Below are 15,945 nucleotides of genomic sequence, written 5' to 3' on the forward strand. Positions count from 1 at the left end.
CCTCTTTGCTGGTTTGGCTGTGGTTTGGCTGAATGATCCATTTGATCGTGGCTTGTGGTGAACGCGGGACACATTCCAGGAAGGTCGAGTTTGTCTCTACGGCGTAAACCGTCTTCAGATCAGCATTCTCTGAACCTGTGGAAACAATTGGACCACGTTTATTTTCTATTTATTTGGAACGTGTTAACATTTTAACAGCAGGACCAAGAACTTGTATTAAGACTGCAAACAAGTTTTGAGATCATACTGAACTGGTGCAGACCTCTTAGTGTGTGTAAGTATTCATTTTGTACACTAGAGGGAGTAGTGCACACTTTTTTTTCCCAGGGCTGACCAATATCATGTACAACCTAAAGCTGTAAAGTGGTGAGGTGGGCAGAAAGTGATTTATTACCGTCTCTCATGTCCTGACACTGGCTCCAGGGGTCTCCATACCTCACATCCTGTCTCCGGGCACGCCTGCGGACCACAAGCAGACATCACTGACACTCACATTTATTATTACTTCACACGTTTGCTGTGGTTTTCGTTAAGTTTCATTATAGTTCAAGCCATTGTCAACTCAAAATTAAAAAAAAAAAAATGAAGTTCAAATAACTGTTTTCCACTAAAACACATTTTTACTCTGTTCGTTAATAAAACATACAACATAAAAAATATGTATACATGTAATACTGAAATCACATCACTAAAATAATGGAGTAGCAACGATTTTAACATAGTTACATAATTACATTATTTACAAATTAGCAAAATATTGGTAACACTTAAGTACATGTACTTATGATTCTAATACATCATGCATAATTACATGCAAGTAACTCTAAACCAAACTCCAAAGTATATATGTAGTGAATAATTATTAATCTGCACATAAATGTATAATTACACTGTGAAAAGAGCACCTTAAAATAATGTGTAACCAAAATATTCTTTGTTCCATTGTCATTTATGGTTTACAATATAAATAATATTATTTAAATACACAAACTTGCTATATGATTAGGATTTGGCTTTGAATTACTGTTATTACTATAGTATAATGTAGTTCTTAACATAGTAATTATAGTAAGTAATGTGCAACAAGGACTTCAACGTTAATTTAAATGTTTCTTTTTCGTAAATATCAATTAAATGAATACTAAAATGATTCAGCCTATAAGATTTTTCAATGCTAAAATGTTAAATGCAATACAAAGGGAGGTACCTTTTGTTGCTAGGCAGGTAGTTGGTACAGGAGGAGCCGTCCCAAGCGCAGTATGGGTCACGAGCCAGACAGCAGTCTACACATGCGTTACCGTACAACTCACACCTCTGCACAGGCAGCTGGACGAGCCCCTCGTCACTGCTTACAAACAGCATTTGCTAGGAAATCAAATAAAACACAAGGTCCAAATGTGATATTAAACAGACTAACCTTTAACAAATGAGATAAAAATTAATAAAGAAGACTTATAAACTCTTACAATGGGTGTCTGCTAGGTAAGACGTTTTTGTGGGTTTTAAGAGCAAGTGGCCACCCACAAAACAAGTCCACTTACCCTCTTGGTGGAGAGCTCCATGCTTAGTATTGGGGTTTGTGTCTACAAAACAGAACAAGAGAGAGAAAAAATATGTCAACACATAAAATGAATCATCTCTTGAACAAAGAGGAGGAAGACATGCATTATTGGCGCTGAACAGGAGCAGCTCATCATGACAGGCCCTTGTGAAAGTTTTAAAGCTTTCTGCTCCATTGGTTCATTTCTCCTTCATAGATAGCAGCAAATGAGCCTTGACTCTTAAGACCACTAACTTTCACCAATGTCTGCTATCATATGTCTCCACAAATGTTCGACTGATACACACTGCTCTGTAATACACATAATTACGTTTTTGATGTGGACAGAATCATTTGAAATATTTATTCATGATGTATGATCTAATTTTTCACTAGAGATTTGTGGGGTGTTCTGTGAATGACTACTTAAAAGTATGCATTTCAGAAGACTTCAAGAAACGTTAAATTTCAGCTGTATTGCGTTTATATTGTGTCTTATATTTCTTTAAAAATCATATCTTGAAGGTAAATGCTATTGTAAATCTATAGAACATTCTCCAGGCATCACATATTAACCCTGTTGACTTCTGTTTGCTTACATTCCCTTCATCCCCAGAGCAAAACGGAGACATTCCTCACTGTCTAAAGTTCTGGATAAATGAGATCTTCTTTTTGTTCACTAAACACAGTATTCTTGGTGTAACGCTGCCTCTCCTGTCCCTGGGTTTGTTCACTTGAGTAGACATCCATGGGAAATCTGCTTTTCTTTTTAGGAGTTATTTTTGTTTGGGAAGTGCTTGACATGAAAACAACAACCAATAAGAGCCTGGGGTCAGAGGTCATGAGTCCAACAGATGGAAGGATAAACAAAATGAAGTGAGAGAAGAAACTGACATTTTATTATTACCTTGAAGACATTGAGCTCTTCTAGAATGATTTCTTCAGTGTCCCAGTTCTCTTTAGGTACAGAGACCACCTTTAATACTCTGCCATCATCTGGAGATACAGAAGATTTACCTCGTGTGATTTCACTATACACACAAGATAGATAGATACAATGAAACTATAGAAGGTAAATGGAATGAAACAAAAAATTGATAGAATGAAAAGATAGATGTATAGATAAACAGATAAGATGAAACTATACATAAGATAGATAGATATTTACATTGAACTTCTACCTAAAGCATCAATTTGAACATCTTTAAATATATCCCATAATGCACCCTTACTTCATTACCATGGTGAGTGAGCACAGGTTTCTGGCGTGTCCCCGAGGGCTGACAGCTGTTACACTCTTCTATTTCTATTCACAATAAGACTGAGAGTCTCTCTGTACACACAGGTTAAGTGTATTTGAACAGAGAATCTATTTGCCCTAAATGATTCACTTAAATGTGTCAGAGTTCACGCACACACCCACCAGTCCAGGAGAAACAAATTTTAGACAGGAAAAGAAACACTGGCTCCTCTGAATGTCAGGATAATCCCTGGCAACAGGACCACTGACCAGCGTGGGAACAGAGGTTGTGTTTGATGTGTTTGATGTGTTTGACTGGATCTAGCAGATATTTCCATATTTACAGTGCAATTTTGGGTCAAATGTGTATTTAATAGAGAACACAGACGGCTAGTTGTCACGCTTTTTTACTGGTTTCAAAGATCAACACGTTGATCTTTTGTTGAGCACTTTCCAACATACCTGTGCCAAGATGTAAGACGTCATACTGGCCATCCTCGGCATCAACCCTATCAACCACAAGCTTCTTCAGCCTGTAGGGGGCGTTGATCCGCGTGAAGACGGGGCGCCTGTGGATGGGCATCACTGCTTCCCACATCAGCTGATGTGTCCTCATAAAGCTCACAACATCGTCTGGGAAATCTCGGGTAGACTTGTGCAAAGGGTCATAGGTTTCACTCGGACACTGCAGGGATAAAGAACTTTAGTTGAGCTTATATTCTGGAACCCTGAGGGGACTGAGTCCCAGACTAAGGTAAAAATAGTAAAAAAACATTTATGCAGATGTGGATTTTGGCCACAGTTTGAGATCATATTGAGATCTATTTTACTATGCTTAAAACAAGTCTACAGTATGTTCATGATATTAATTGCACTTTCTCGTCCAGGGCTGTCCAAACCTGTTTTTGAAGGCCAAACATCCTGCAGAGTTTAGCTGATAATCCTGAAGACTTTTATGAGCTGATTCAGGTGTGTTTAATTAGGGTCGGAGCTAAACTTCGCAGTTCAGCGGACCTCCAGGAACAGGTCTGGACACCCCGTTCTAGTCACCAAACCCTATAATTCGAAGTTGATTAGCTGTCAACTCACAGCTGAGATCAGCTCTGTGGTTATGACTTCAGCAACTAATGGAGCAGACCTCACAGCCCTGATAATTGACTTCCTTTTGATGACCTCACCATTAAAAGCCCACACTCCAGCCACTTCACTAAACACAATGACGCGTGACCCCCAAAGTGCCTGCCGACATTTTTACAACCCCCTTGAGGCAGTGCAGCTAGTGCCCGACTGCGGCTAGAAGCTTCCCCAAAATATCTGCAATCCAGAATCAACCGTAGATCTCCAATCTTGCTTGCACTTGTGCTTACAACACCAAGATTAAAGTAAGTCCTTCAAGTTGCCAACAGGAAGAGGCATCTATCCACATGACTAATCATCTACTCCATCTTTTCTACCAAACGTTATTCTATCTTACCGTCCCCGGCCGTGGATAAGGGATCTTCCCCTTGTACTCCATCCAGCGATAATCAGGGCTCTCCTTATGCGCAAAAGGCCCATTGAAGGCGGCTCGGATGGAGGCCATGGAATAGACGCAAACGGCTGAACCTCTGAAGACAGAGCTTTTGAAAAGGAAACATGTATTAGTTTGATGCCAGGTTAGAATAACAGAGTTGCTCAAGCTTGGTGACCTTTCACCCTCCTGTTTGGCCTGAAGGGTGGGAGAACCGAGACGGATTGTTCTAAATGGACCGGGAGCAGGGAGGAGAGCATCCTGTGACCAGACTGCTGATTTTAGGGGCGTTTTGATACTGATGTCAGTTCACAAGATCAAATGAGATAATCAGATTTAGTTGTTGGAAGAAATAAAGGAGATCTGAGAACCTGAAAAGTTAGTTAAAGAGTGAGTGGGAGGAGTGTGACGGATTGGTTGATTTGGATGGAGCCAATGTTAATTTAGGAATTGAGGTAAACAAATATATCCTTGACTGAAATGTGGCTCCAAAAAGTTAAGGAGATTAAAGGGTGATGACCCAAAGAATCAGATTTTCCAGGTAATCAACCTACCTGGAAGTGGAGAAAACACCATAGATGACTGGATTCTGTGGATCTTTGGTCTCCAATAGAAATATGTCCTCTAAAAACAAAAAGGATCAGGATTGTAGTCTTGATTTTTTGAGTTGATGTGTAGAGTGTGTATGTGTGTGTGAACATACCCAGCTCATCAAAGTGTGTGTCCATGCCTCCAGGTCCTGGTACAGAGCACACCAGCCTGGCCTTCAGGAAGGTGCTCCAGCGATTAATCAAGCTTCGCTTTCCTCCTATGTCATTCTAATGAAAGACAAAAAAAAATAAGATTACACTATAGGACTTTGAAAATCTGAAGCAATTTTAAAACACTATGTATCCTCACTTTGTAAATAGTTACAGAGGAAAAAACACACTGCAGGACTTTCAAGTTGTTCCAAACCCAACAAATTCACACAGAAACATAGTGCCTTGCTAGAAGAGGTATGACAAATAACAACAATCTGTTCTAAAACTGGCTCAAAATATCAAACATTTCGGATATTTTCCAACTAGATTGAATCACAGTTCGAAACTAAACATTAGGACTCTGTGCCCATTACTAAGCAATTGATTTTAAAATTGAGCAACCTTCCGCACACTAGCATCAACTCCTCCAGACTACAAATTTGGGCAAAAACTTGCACAAAATCTCACTAACAAATATATCTTAGCAGCATGTTGTTTTACATTACCAATAAATACACCATAAAATAAAATAGAAAACATTCCACAAATGCTCTGAAATGAATAACCCGAACAGAAAACCTTGTTTGCTAGATTTGTTGCTAGATTAGTGTTTAATTACCCTCAAACAAACCCCTCATTCATCCATTATTAGATACACGACTACTTCTGCTACTGTGCAACAGATGATACTGAAGCTTACACATTCATTCATTAGTGTCTACAATAGAATCATTGATTCTTCATTCCAGACAAAGGTCTTTTGGATCTATTTCAGGTTTTTATTGGCTCATTACGGCACTGGAGTTGGCGCTCACCTTGCAGACACGAGCCACTCGACTGTAGAGACGCTTGTCGAGCTGGTTGGACTCTACGGCGGTCTCTTTGAAGAAGAAGTAGACTTTGTCATCGTCCAAGCTGTGTGTGTCAGGGATGGAATATGATCCCACAAACTCTGGCTCTGTGAGAAGAAATTGGCATCAGAGCGAGGTTGGAGGAAGTCACAGAAGTTAATTAGGCAGCACCAGTCACCCCAAAACAGTGGTTTCGGAAAATGAATCACCTTCTTATCCACTGCAAAGATTTTCTTAACCTGTATTTTTTAGCAAAAAATCACTGCACATCTATAAAATGTGACACATTTTTGACATCATGACTTTTTCCTGTCTGTGGCGAGGAGTTTGTAATCAGTCACATGATGTAAACACTGCAAGTGACTGGTTTAAAAATAACTCTCCTCTTGGAAAAAAAGTTAATTGTTTGTAAATTCTGTTAAAAAATAATTTATATATATTATGATAAAATAGATAATAAAAAAAGCTAGAATTAATTTGTGTAGTTGTATGATAATGGAACAGATTAAATTTATGCTAAGCTAACAAATACATTTTTTTGAAATACACAAAACTAATTAATTAATTCTAATGTTTCATTTGATTATTTATAGCTTTGGTTACGTGACGTACAAAACGCACGTTTTAAAATGTTAATTGTCATACATTTAACCTTACTGCTTCCTAATTAAATTGGGCAAAACTGTGTTTAGAATTGTTATATCAACAATAATTCAATTCAATGCAATACAAATATTTTATTCACCCATACTAGCCTTCTTTAAGGTGTCTTTGCACACACAATAAAAACAGATTTTTTTAGGTCTCACCATTTAGCCACTGGTCCTGGTAAGCTTCAGTACGGATATAGTGTTGATTGCTGCTATGCACAGATGTGCGAAAAATGGCAGCGTTTGTTCCCATGAAGTCTACAGACGTCCCAGCATACAGGTCCCCATCTAAGGTGAGCATTAATAGCCGTTTAATGAAAATCACATCTACAACGACTTAAAATGACAAATGATTTTTCATGGTACGTAGATCATTTTTAACGATTCTACCCTTTGACTTCAGATCTTTTGTCAGAATACTCTGTTTTACAGCAGCTTGTGTGAAAAGGAAATTTTGATTATTCCAGAGGCATCATTAAATGGTCAAAAAGGTCTCCGGTTGCAATAATAGCCTTTAATTAGGTAGCATATGGTTTATGCATTCTAGCCTTCTGGGCTATACATGCCTTCAAAAAGGCTAAATATAATATAAATTTTGCAGCTGGGTTTCATTTCCTGACCACACTGTAATTTTTAAAAAACATTTTAAGTCAAATTACTGCATATAGCAAGACAAATATGGGTGACAAACCTGTTTAGTAGGGGAACTTCCAAATTTCCCCACACAAACTAACATCTGGCCAGGGTTTATGCGGATCCAATTATCAATGACTCATATGGGAGTATGTCCTCAGTATTTTGTGTACGAAGAGCAGATGGCTTGTTTTTAAAGACATTCTGTTGAGAAATCGTACCTGTCAGTCGGGCGGTAAATGGCTCCTGTGGACTGAAGGGACATTTTCCTCTCCCGGATTCTCCAGCTTGGCTGAGGAGTTGGAAAGTGGGTTTCTGGCATACCAAAACAAGACCGTCACTCTCTTTGCACCATTCCCTTCATTATTAGTTCAGCTCTACAGTCAATAACTCTCAGCGGTCTCTATAGGGTCCAATTCTCCCCATAACTCCTCACTTGCAGGAGATAACAAGCTTAAATGTCCCTTAAAAGTGTACTGCCTTTCACACAGGTTGTTGCCCAAAAAACAGAAAACCTGCTCACCTCAAGATTGTGTCCCAGGTCAATGTAGGTGCACTGTGGGTGGAAAGCACCGGTTCCACATACATAGACGTGAGTTTTATTGAAGGGCTGTAGGAGTCTCACATAATTGGCGCAGTCCATCTGAGAGATACATGTGGTATTTGATTAAAAGCATGATTTTAAAGAGTTACAGTGAGAATAGGTGGATATGAAGCATTTAAATCAAACAGTAAAGCAACAACTGATTTTTGCCTGCTTTTAGAGGAGACTGATGCTAAAACTTTAGACTTACCCTCCCTTAAGAATTTCCAGCTTGAAATACCCCCATAGTGCCATAAATAAATATGATTTTTCGGCTTTTATTCTTATCTTATTCTGTGAGAGCATTTCAAAGGCATCTATGGGTCTTCAAAAGCTTTACTTTATTATTTGTGCCCATTTAAAGTCACTTACCGATAGATTCTTTCCAGCATATTTGCAGCGTTCAACGTGTTCCTGTCCAGCTGGCCAGTGAATCTAAAAATAAGAGACAGTTTTCCCAAGGAACGGAAATAATACATTCAATGTTCAAAACACTTGAACAATATATATATATATATATATATATATATATATATATATATATATATATATATATATATATATATAACAAAGCTGAGCTGAGTTGATTAGCTCAGACCCTCCTTGCCGTATTACCATCATTACTCAACAATCTGCATGCCTTTCAAATTGTAACCATTTCCATGTGGAAATAATGTCCAGGTATTGACCTAATCATTAGCTGGCAATCAGCACACTGTACATAATTATATAATTGAGAGATTGAGAACCTGGCGTGCTTTAGTCCTTATGAAGATCACGTATGTATGGCTGTGCCATGACCTTACGTTTGACCTCATCATTTCTCGCAGGCATCTTTTAGTATTTCACTATTATAAAAGACAGAATCAATTAATATCGAACCAGCTGTAATGTTTATTTAGCGGTAATGGTGTGTAGTGGAGAATTAAGGCTAGAGTTATGCAAATGCAGACACAAATGCCTGGCAAACACATGGCGAACTGATTTTGGATACTAACCTCCATATTGAAGGGAATGATGGAGGCACGGTCAGTTATCACATGCTAAAGAAGTGCTTTTATTCAAGAAGCTAGCTATAAACGGTCACGGTGAGCAGTTTTAGTGAGCTCTATTTAAGAATCCAAACTGCCAATAAAAACAAAACAAAGAAGGCAGCGAAGATGATGATGATGATGAAAAAGTTTTAGCTAATTAGCTCGGTAAGAATATCGTCAAACCTAGCTTCATTTCAGTTGAGTTGGGATGTCATTTGCTTAAAAAAAGATCGGTAAGAAACAAGCAACGTTGGTAACGCAACACAAACATGATAAAAATTGCTGTGTTGCTTGTTAATTATATTTAAATAGCACAAAATAATCATGTCAGTGTTCATTATATCTTAATATAAAAAGAACTTTGTAATGAAGTTTGTGATAATTTTTCAAAACATTCAAGCAATTGTGATTTGCTTTATAGTATAAATATATTGTTTTACATGAACAATGTATGTGTCCAGATAAAAGTTTACATGTTGTACATGTACTACAGTATACACTTTTCATATACGAGTCAACTGAACTTTTCTGCGCTAATCATCAGATGTGTTGTGTGTGGTGGAGCAGTTTTGTAATCCTCTAACTTCAGAGAGGCCACGAAAACATCATTACAGATGTACAGGTTCATGTGAACAGTAAAACATTGTAGTGGCGCTCTGTTTTCACTTTAGTGACCCTTATCCTCGCGATCGCTAAATGACATCATGCGCTGTCAGATGCTGCTAGTGGTGCTAGCTGACCTTGCGTGCCGGTTGGGTGAAGCTGTCAGAGTTTAGCATGTAGATGTGGTCCCGGCCTCCGACCAGCAGCCACCCGCGGTCCTCATCCAGCAGTAAGGCCTGGTACGCTCCACCCTCTCCACCCTCCCAGAACACAGCAGAGCTGTTCCTCGACCTCAGATCTGCCAGGAAACAAGTTCGCTTTTACTAAGATTTCAAACATAGAATCCATAGAACCCAAATGTTAATTAATGTATCACATGACCTGAAATAGAATAATCAATGAGCTATACTCTTAAAAATAGAGGTTCTAAATTGGGTTTTTCATAGTGTTACTATAGAGGAACAATTATGGGTTCTCCAAAGAAGAGTGTGAAGAACATTATATAAATTTAAAGAGTCTGCTACAATGAACTTTTTGTGCAATGGAAAGATTCCATGGATTTTAAATGTTCTTCAAGGAACCCTCCATTTATTTTTAGGTTCTCCAAAGAACCTTTCAGTTAATATTTCTTGAAATAACCATTTTCTTCCCTTACTGTGAAAAACATTGTAATTATCCAAGAACCTTCGGTGTTATCTGTGTTAAAGGTCTTGAAACCACACTCTTAAAAATAAAGCTTCTTTACAGGCAATCATAGTTCCATCAAGAAACTTATCCACAGAACCTTTCTATTCCACAAAGAAGATTCCTTATCCACTTTTAAAACTGGCACTGATGGTTCCATGAAGAACTTTTGACATTCATGGAACCTTATTTATTTATTTATTTACTTAATTATTTAAATATCCTTCAAATGTTACATTCTGTCCACTTATAGGATCTCTGTGGAACTCAAGATAGTTCTTTCATGGCATCTTTATTTTTAAGAGTGACCTAAAGTGTTCTTTGCACTAAAAACAAATGGTTTTCTTAAGAACTGATCACTAAAAGGTTCTTGAGGGAACCAAAAAATGGTTAATCAAAGACAAAAACTTTAAAAAGCTCCTTTTGGAAGATTTATTTTAGAGTGCATTGATGTCAGTAAAGAAACTTTATTTTTAAAATGGCAGATGAACCATGTTAGGTTCTCCAAGGAACCTGAATAAAAGAGCCCTTATTTGCTAGTGTGAAATGTTCAAGAACCCTTTGACCACTAAAAGAGTAGATTTTAAAGGTTTGTTATTATTTTTAAGAGTGTGTTTTACTGAGTAGACCTATTTTGAAAGGATTCGAAGCTTGTTAGATCGAAGTCGTTGCCAGGTGGTTCTGATCTTTGATAGATATGTAAAATAAATATGCCAATCATACGCTGAAGTGGTTTCGGCACGCTCTCATTCCAGATCACAAATATCTGCGTTCCCCTACAGCAGCATTCGCACACAATTAAACATGAAGCATTTCTCATATAAACACATTCAGACACGTTAGCCCTCAACACGCTCCTCCTGCCACCCTCAGGTCCAGCGGGACGTCCGGCTCACGGAGGTGTCAGGCGTAATGAACTCTGACGGGTGTTTTCTTAGCCGCACGCTCTGCCTTGATATCGAGCACAGGAAATAGCTCAAGGTCACGTCACGGTGAAGGTTACACGGTGCTGGAGGGCCTTGCAACTTTTTATTGCACAATTGCGTAATACAAACTCACAATTCTGTCTTTTTTAAGTTAAAAGAGTTAAAAGATATAAAACTGAGAGTTATATAGCCATAATTGTGAGATATAAATTCCGATTTTTCAGATTTTTTTAGAGATGCATGATGTAGAGTCTGAATGTCATTTTAGATCATTCTGACAATATATATATCAATATTGACTCACAACTGCAAGTTTATCACGCAATTCTACGAAAAAAAGTCAGAACTGCAGATTATATCAACTAAGGCTGACTAAATTTCTCATATTTGCGAGTGATAAAATCAGTATCGTGTAAAATATAAACTGATATGAATTGTAAGATTTAAACTCTAATTTCTGACAGGTTTTTTTACATCTGCATGATATGAAATCGTAACTGCGAGTTATGTGAGCAATTCTGACTTGTTTTTTATGCATTTTATATTATATGAATATAACACATGAATGCCATTAAATAATGACTTCAACCCTGGAAATCAGTCATTTTGATAACATTATTAAAGACCAAATAACTCTGAACAAGACTTCTTTAGAATTTCTGGAAAAACCTTTGTTCACACTCTTTATTATAACTCTGCTTATATGAAACAATATACAGCGACGTCTCAGCGTATTACATTTTTATGACAAACCTTGCTTGGCGACCCATGTGAGGACAGTCTAATGAGGCTGTGACTTTTATTTTGTGAAAAACATGTTTCTGAGCTGCAGTTAAAAGACAACACAAACAAACAAAAATATCCAGGATTGTGCTACACTAAAATACTGAATAAGCCACATAATCAAAATGAATGCAATTAGGATCTGTGTTTAATGGAAGCCAAATGTCTTCCTGGATTATATTTCATGCTGTGTTTTTTTTTACTGTTCATCCTCCATTAAAGCTGCACATTGCGTGACTCACTATTAAAGGAATTCTCAGATGACTCGAGGTGATTTCTCCGTGACAACTAAAATAAATCTCATAATTGGGGCGTGTTGATGCTATCCATCACCTGCTGGAGAACTGCTTCAGAAACACAGGACAAATACTTCACTTCAGTTTTCTGTCAAGATCTCACGTTGATCGATCTCAGGGCTCAACAAGTCTCCGCTTTCCGAGTTTGGGTTACTTTTTGAAACTTTCTTTCTCAGTTCATCTAGTAATATTTATTATTTATTTTACATTTATTTAGGTGATTTTTCTTATTTAGGAATTAGTTTGCTTTGTTTTTTAAAAAAAACTGAATATTTTATTATAATTCAATACAAATTTGTGTATAGTTACAAATTCATTTGATAATTTTTTAATTCTTTTTAAATGTATTTAAACAGGATAATTTAGTTATTTATTTTAGTAAATGCTGTTTATTTGTTTTTTTTGTTTAGCTAGAAAATAGTTATATATATATTAGGATTTTAATTAACTTTTTTATTTAAAAAAGAATTTCCCTAATAGTAAAAACGGTGTGTGTTTTCTTCACGATCACACTCGACATCTTCTGATGAGATGATGGTCGTGGAGAGGCAGTGCAGCTTGTGTTGATCATGTGTCACGAACATTTCCCACACCGTTGTTTAATACGTATTTCTGATAAATGAAGAAAAATCCCCCTTTCCCACCCACTTCCTAAAAACACCCACTCTTAAAACAAGCCTCTCTTAGCTGTACACCACCCGCTCCACAGAGTCCTCGAATCAGAGCGGTTTTAAGATGCTGCACCTTCATACGGTCCTATGATCTGTGTTTCCATGTTAAACATTGAGGTCTAACCAGAATCCGGTAAAACATCCAAGAACTGATGTTTATTACATGATGGAGAGGAACAGTTCATTACTGAACACACGACTGAAACACATCATGCTATGCTACATAGTAACTAAACTAGCGTGCTAATTAACTCCGATGATCAGCCTTGAGATCTCGACACGATACAGCTGGAATCGAGCGCTCTAGAACGATCCATTCGTGAATGTTTGAACTCATCCATCACTTCGTTTCAAGTGTTTAATGAGTTGCTGAGTTGTTTATTTTAAGGTATTTGGCAACCCGTTTCCAGGCATATTACAGTAACCACACAAGTAGATGCTGATGAACTGAACATAACATGGTTGCTTTGATCCATTAATGTCAGCCATTTTGGATATTTATTCTATTTTTCCGATCATCATGTTTGGACATCTCGGGATCAACTAATGGCAAGATGTCACTTTTCATGACAAGAAGTCAAAATAGAGCTTAAAGTCAGCTTGATTTCTTCTTCAACAAAAGGTCATCAGTCATCAGGCGCTAAAGATCAAGGTGTTCTGTCACAACAGGAGAAAAAACTGTTTATATCAAAGTGTATATATAAAATATAAAAAGGTTTACATGGATATATATGCTTTTTTTTACTATTTATTTGCTGAAAACTATTTGCGGTATTTCAACCCTGTTATTTATGTATTAATTTAAAATAAATAAATAAAATTAGTAATTAGAAATGTCATCTAATAGTTAGAGTTTACTTTATTTAAAATTTATTTAAATGATTAACTAATAGTAGTTTTACTTATTATTTTGTTCATTATTTAGTTAACAATTACAGTGCTGGTTTAGGACAAAATATCGGTTTATAGTTATTTAACATAACCCCTAAATAAAAAATAAATAAAAAATAATCCAATCAAGTTAAATATATATATATTTCTGTGAATTCTCATTTAACTTGATTAGATAAATATCAATTATAAATGTCAGTTTTATAATTAGTTTTATAATTGCTTCTTATTTACAAGTTTTTTAGGGAGATTCACTCCAAACGTGTAAAAACTTAAATAATTGAATGAATACTAAATGATGTCATTTTTCGGGTGCCAGTATTTAGATACTTCTATATCATTCATTTATTAGTGTGTGTAAATGTATAAAAGAAAAGTCATAGTTGGATAAAGTCAAGAAGAAGTAAGTGAAATACTGTTTCTAGGTTTCTTTAATGTAATTTGTTCTTCAGTCCCGTGACACTGATGTATCAGGCAGCGTGTCTTTTGTTCGTTTCAAAGGCCAAGTCGCCGAAACCTTACAGATTTAAGGGGTCAAAGGTGACCTGTGCTGATTACCATTCCTCTTCACGTAACTAAATGTGTGGATTAGGCCACCCAGAGTTCTGTTCTTTGACAAAGTATCTTTATAAACCCAATATTAATAAAAGGAAAAGGCCGATAATCAAGTCCAGAGTTGTTTTGCTTCTAGTATTCTGGAATGAGGTTCTGGAGAGTTCACAGTCTTCAGAGATCGTAAAACTCAAACGCTCTGTCTTGTGTCTGACGCAAGTCTATAGCGAAGATTTGCTGGAGATCCACATCAAACGCTCGCTGGGACTCTGACAAACACCTGTAACAATCTCCTGCCTTTCACAGAAGGTCAGAGGTCGAGGGAATGAACAGAGAAGGGAGACATTCCTCAAAGCAGTCAGCTCTGAGAGATGAGGAGGTGTGGCTCTAATAGAAGACAGAAACCAAACCAAACCAGTTCCCCTAAAAATTATATTGTTTTTTTTCAATCTTCCTTTGCATGCAGCTACAGACGAACACGATGTAGGATGATGGCATGATATTCATTTTATGTACCAGTTCAGTACATTCAGTACATTTTGACAAGAAGTAAAAACGAGAAGTAAAAATTTCAGACATAACATTGCCTGCTTTTGCTTGTTTTTACAAATGCAGTCATAAATACAGCCGCTTGCTCGTTTCTGAACACCTACTGGTCAGTTCAGCTTCACATTTAGAGTATAATTCTATTTGTTTTTGTATAAAAATTATTTCATATTTCAGCACTCATGAAAAAAAAACATTAACATCCACCTATTGTTATACTGTATTTTGACACATCCTGATTATTAGTAACAGTGTTGAAGATGAAGCACACACACACACACACACACACACACACTCACACACACGCACACGCACACACACACACACACACACACACACACACACACACACACACACACACACACACACACACACACACACACACACACACACACACACACACACACACACACACACACACACACACACACACACACACACACACACACACACACACACACACACACTCACACACACACACACACACACAGACACACACACACACACACACACACACACACACACACACACACACACACACACACACACACACACACACGTCACACACACACACACACACACACACACACACACACACACACACACACACACACACACACACACACACACACACACACACACACACACACACACACACACACACACACACACACACACACACACACACACACACACACACACACACACACACACACACACACACACACACACACACACACACACACACTCACACACACGTACACTCACACACACACACACACTCACACACACACACACACACACACACACACACACACACACACACACACACACACACACACACACACACACACACACACACACACACACACACACACACACACACACACACACACACACACACACACACACACACACACACACACACACACACACACACACACACACACACACACACACACACACACACACACACACACACACACACACACACACACACACACACACACACACACACACACACTGGACACTCACACACACACTTATTTTTAACACACTACACACTCACACACATTGTTTAGATGACATACACACACACAAAACACAGGGATGCCACTCACACACACACACAACCACACACACACAAATATGAAACACACACACACACAACATCACTGCACACACACACACACACACAACTTTTCCCAA

The 15,945-nt window shown here is 37.6% G+C and overlaps 1 protein-coding gene across 1 annotated transcript in view; it reads right to left on the reverse strand.

The window, feature by feature from the left end:
• si:dkey-49n23.1 (semaphorin-3D) overlaps nucleotides 1–15,945 on the reverse strand; it is a 42,193-nt gene that overhangs the window by 1,819 nt on the left and 24,429 nt on the right. Inside the window, exons 3-17 of the mRNA XM_043223103.1 lie at nucleotides 9,525–9,685; nucleotides 8,123–8,185; nucleotides 7,691–7,810; nucleotides 7,389–7,482; nucleotides 6,694–6,822; nucleotides 5,849–5,991; nucleotides 4,994–5,108; nucleotides 4,845–4,914; nucleotides 4,255–4,399; nucleotides 3,243–3,465; nucleotides 2,448–2,536; nucleotides 1,542–1,583; nucleotides 1,208–1,365; nucleotides 395–459; nucleotides 2–135 (exon numbers count right to left, since the gene is read on the reverse strand). Coding sequence (XP_043079038.1) covers nucleotides 2–135; nucleotides 395–459; nucleotides 1,208–1,365; nucleotides 1,542–1,583; nucleotides 2,448–2,536; nucleotides 3,243–3,465; nucleotides 4,255–4,399; nucleotides 4,845–4,914; nucleotides 4,994–5,108; nucleotides 5,849–5,991; nucleotides 6,694–6,822; nucleotides 7,389–7,482; nucleotides 7,691–7,810; nucleotides 8,123–8,185; nucleotides 9,525–9,685 — 1,751 coding nt within the window. The remainder of the gene's footprint in view (nucleotide 1; nucleotides 136–394; nucleotides 460–1,207; nucleotides 1,366–1,541; nucleotides 1,584–2,447; nucleotides 2,537–3,242; nucleotides 3,466–4,254; nucleotides 4,400–4,844; nucleotides 4,915–4,993; nucleotides 5,109–5,848; nucleotides 5,992–6,693; nucleotides 6,823–7,388; nucleotides 7,483–7,690; nucleotides 7,811–8,122; nucleotides 8,186–9,524; nucleotides 9,686–15,945) is intronic.

This window comes from Puntigrus tetrazona, chromosome 22 (assembly GCF_018831695.1).
Source record: "Puntigrus tetrazona isolate hp1 chromosome 22, ASM1883169v1, whole genome shotgun sequence".
Classification (NCBI taxonomy): Eukaryota; Metazoa; Chordata; class Actinopteri; order Cypriniformes; family Cyprinidae; genus Puntigrus; species Puntigrus tetrazona.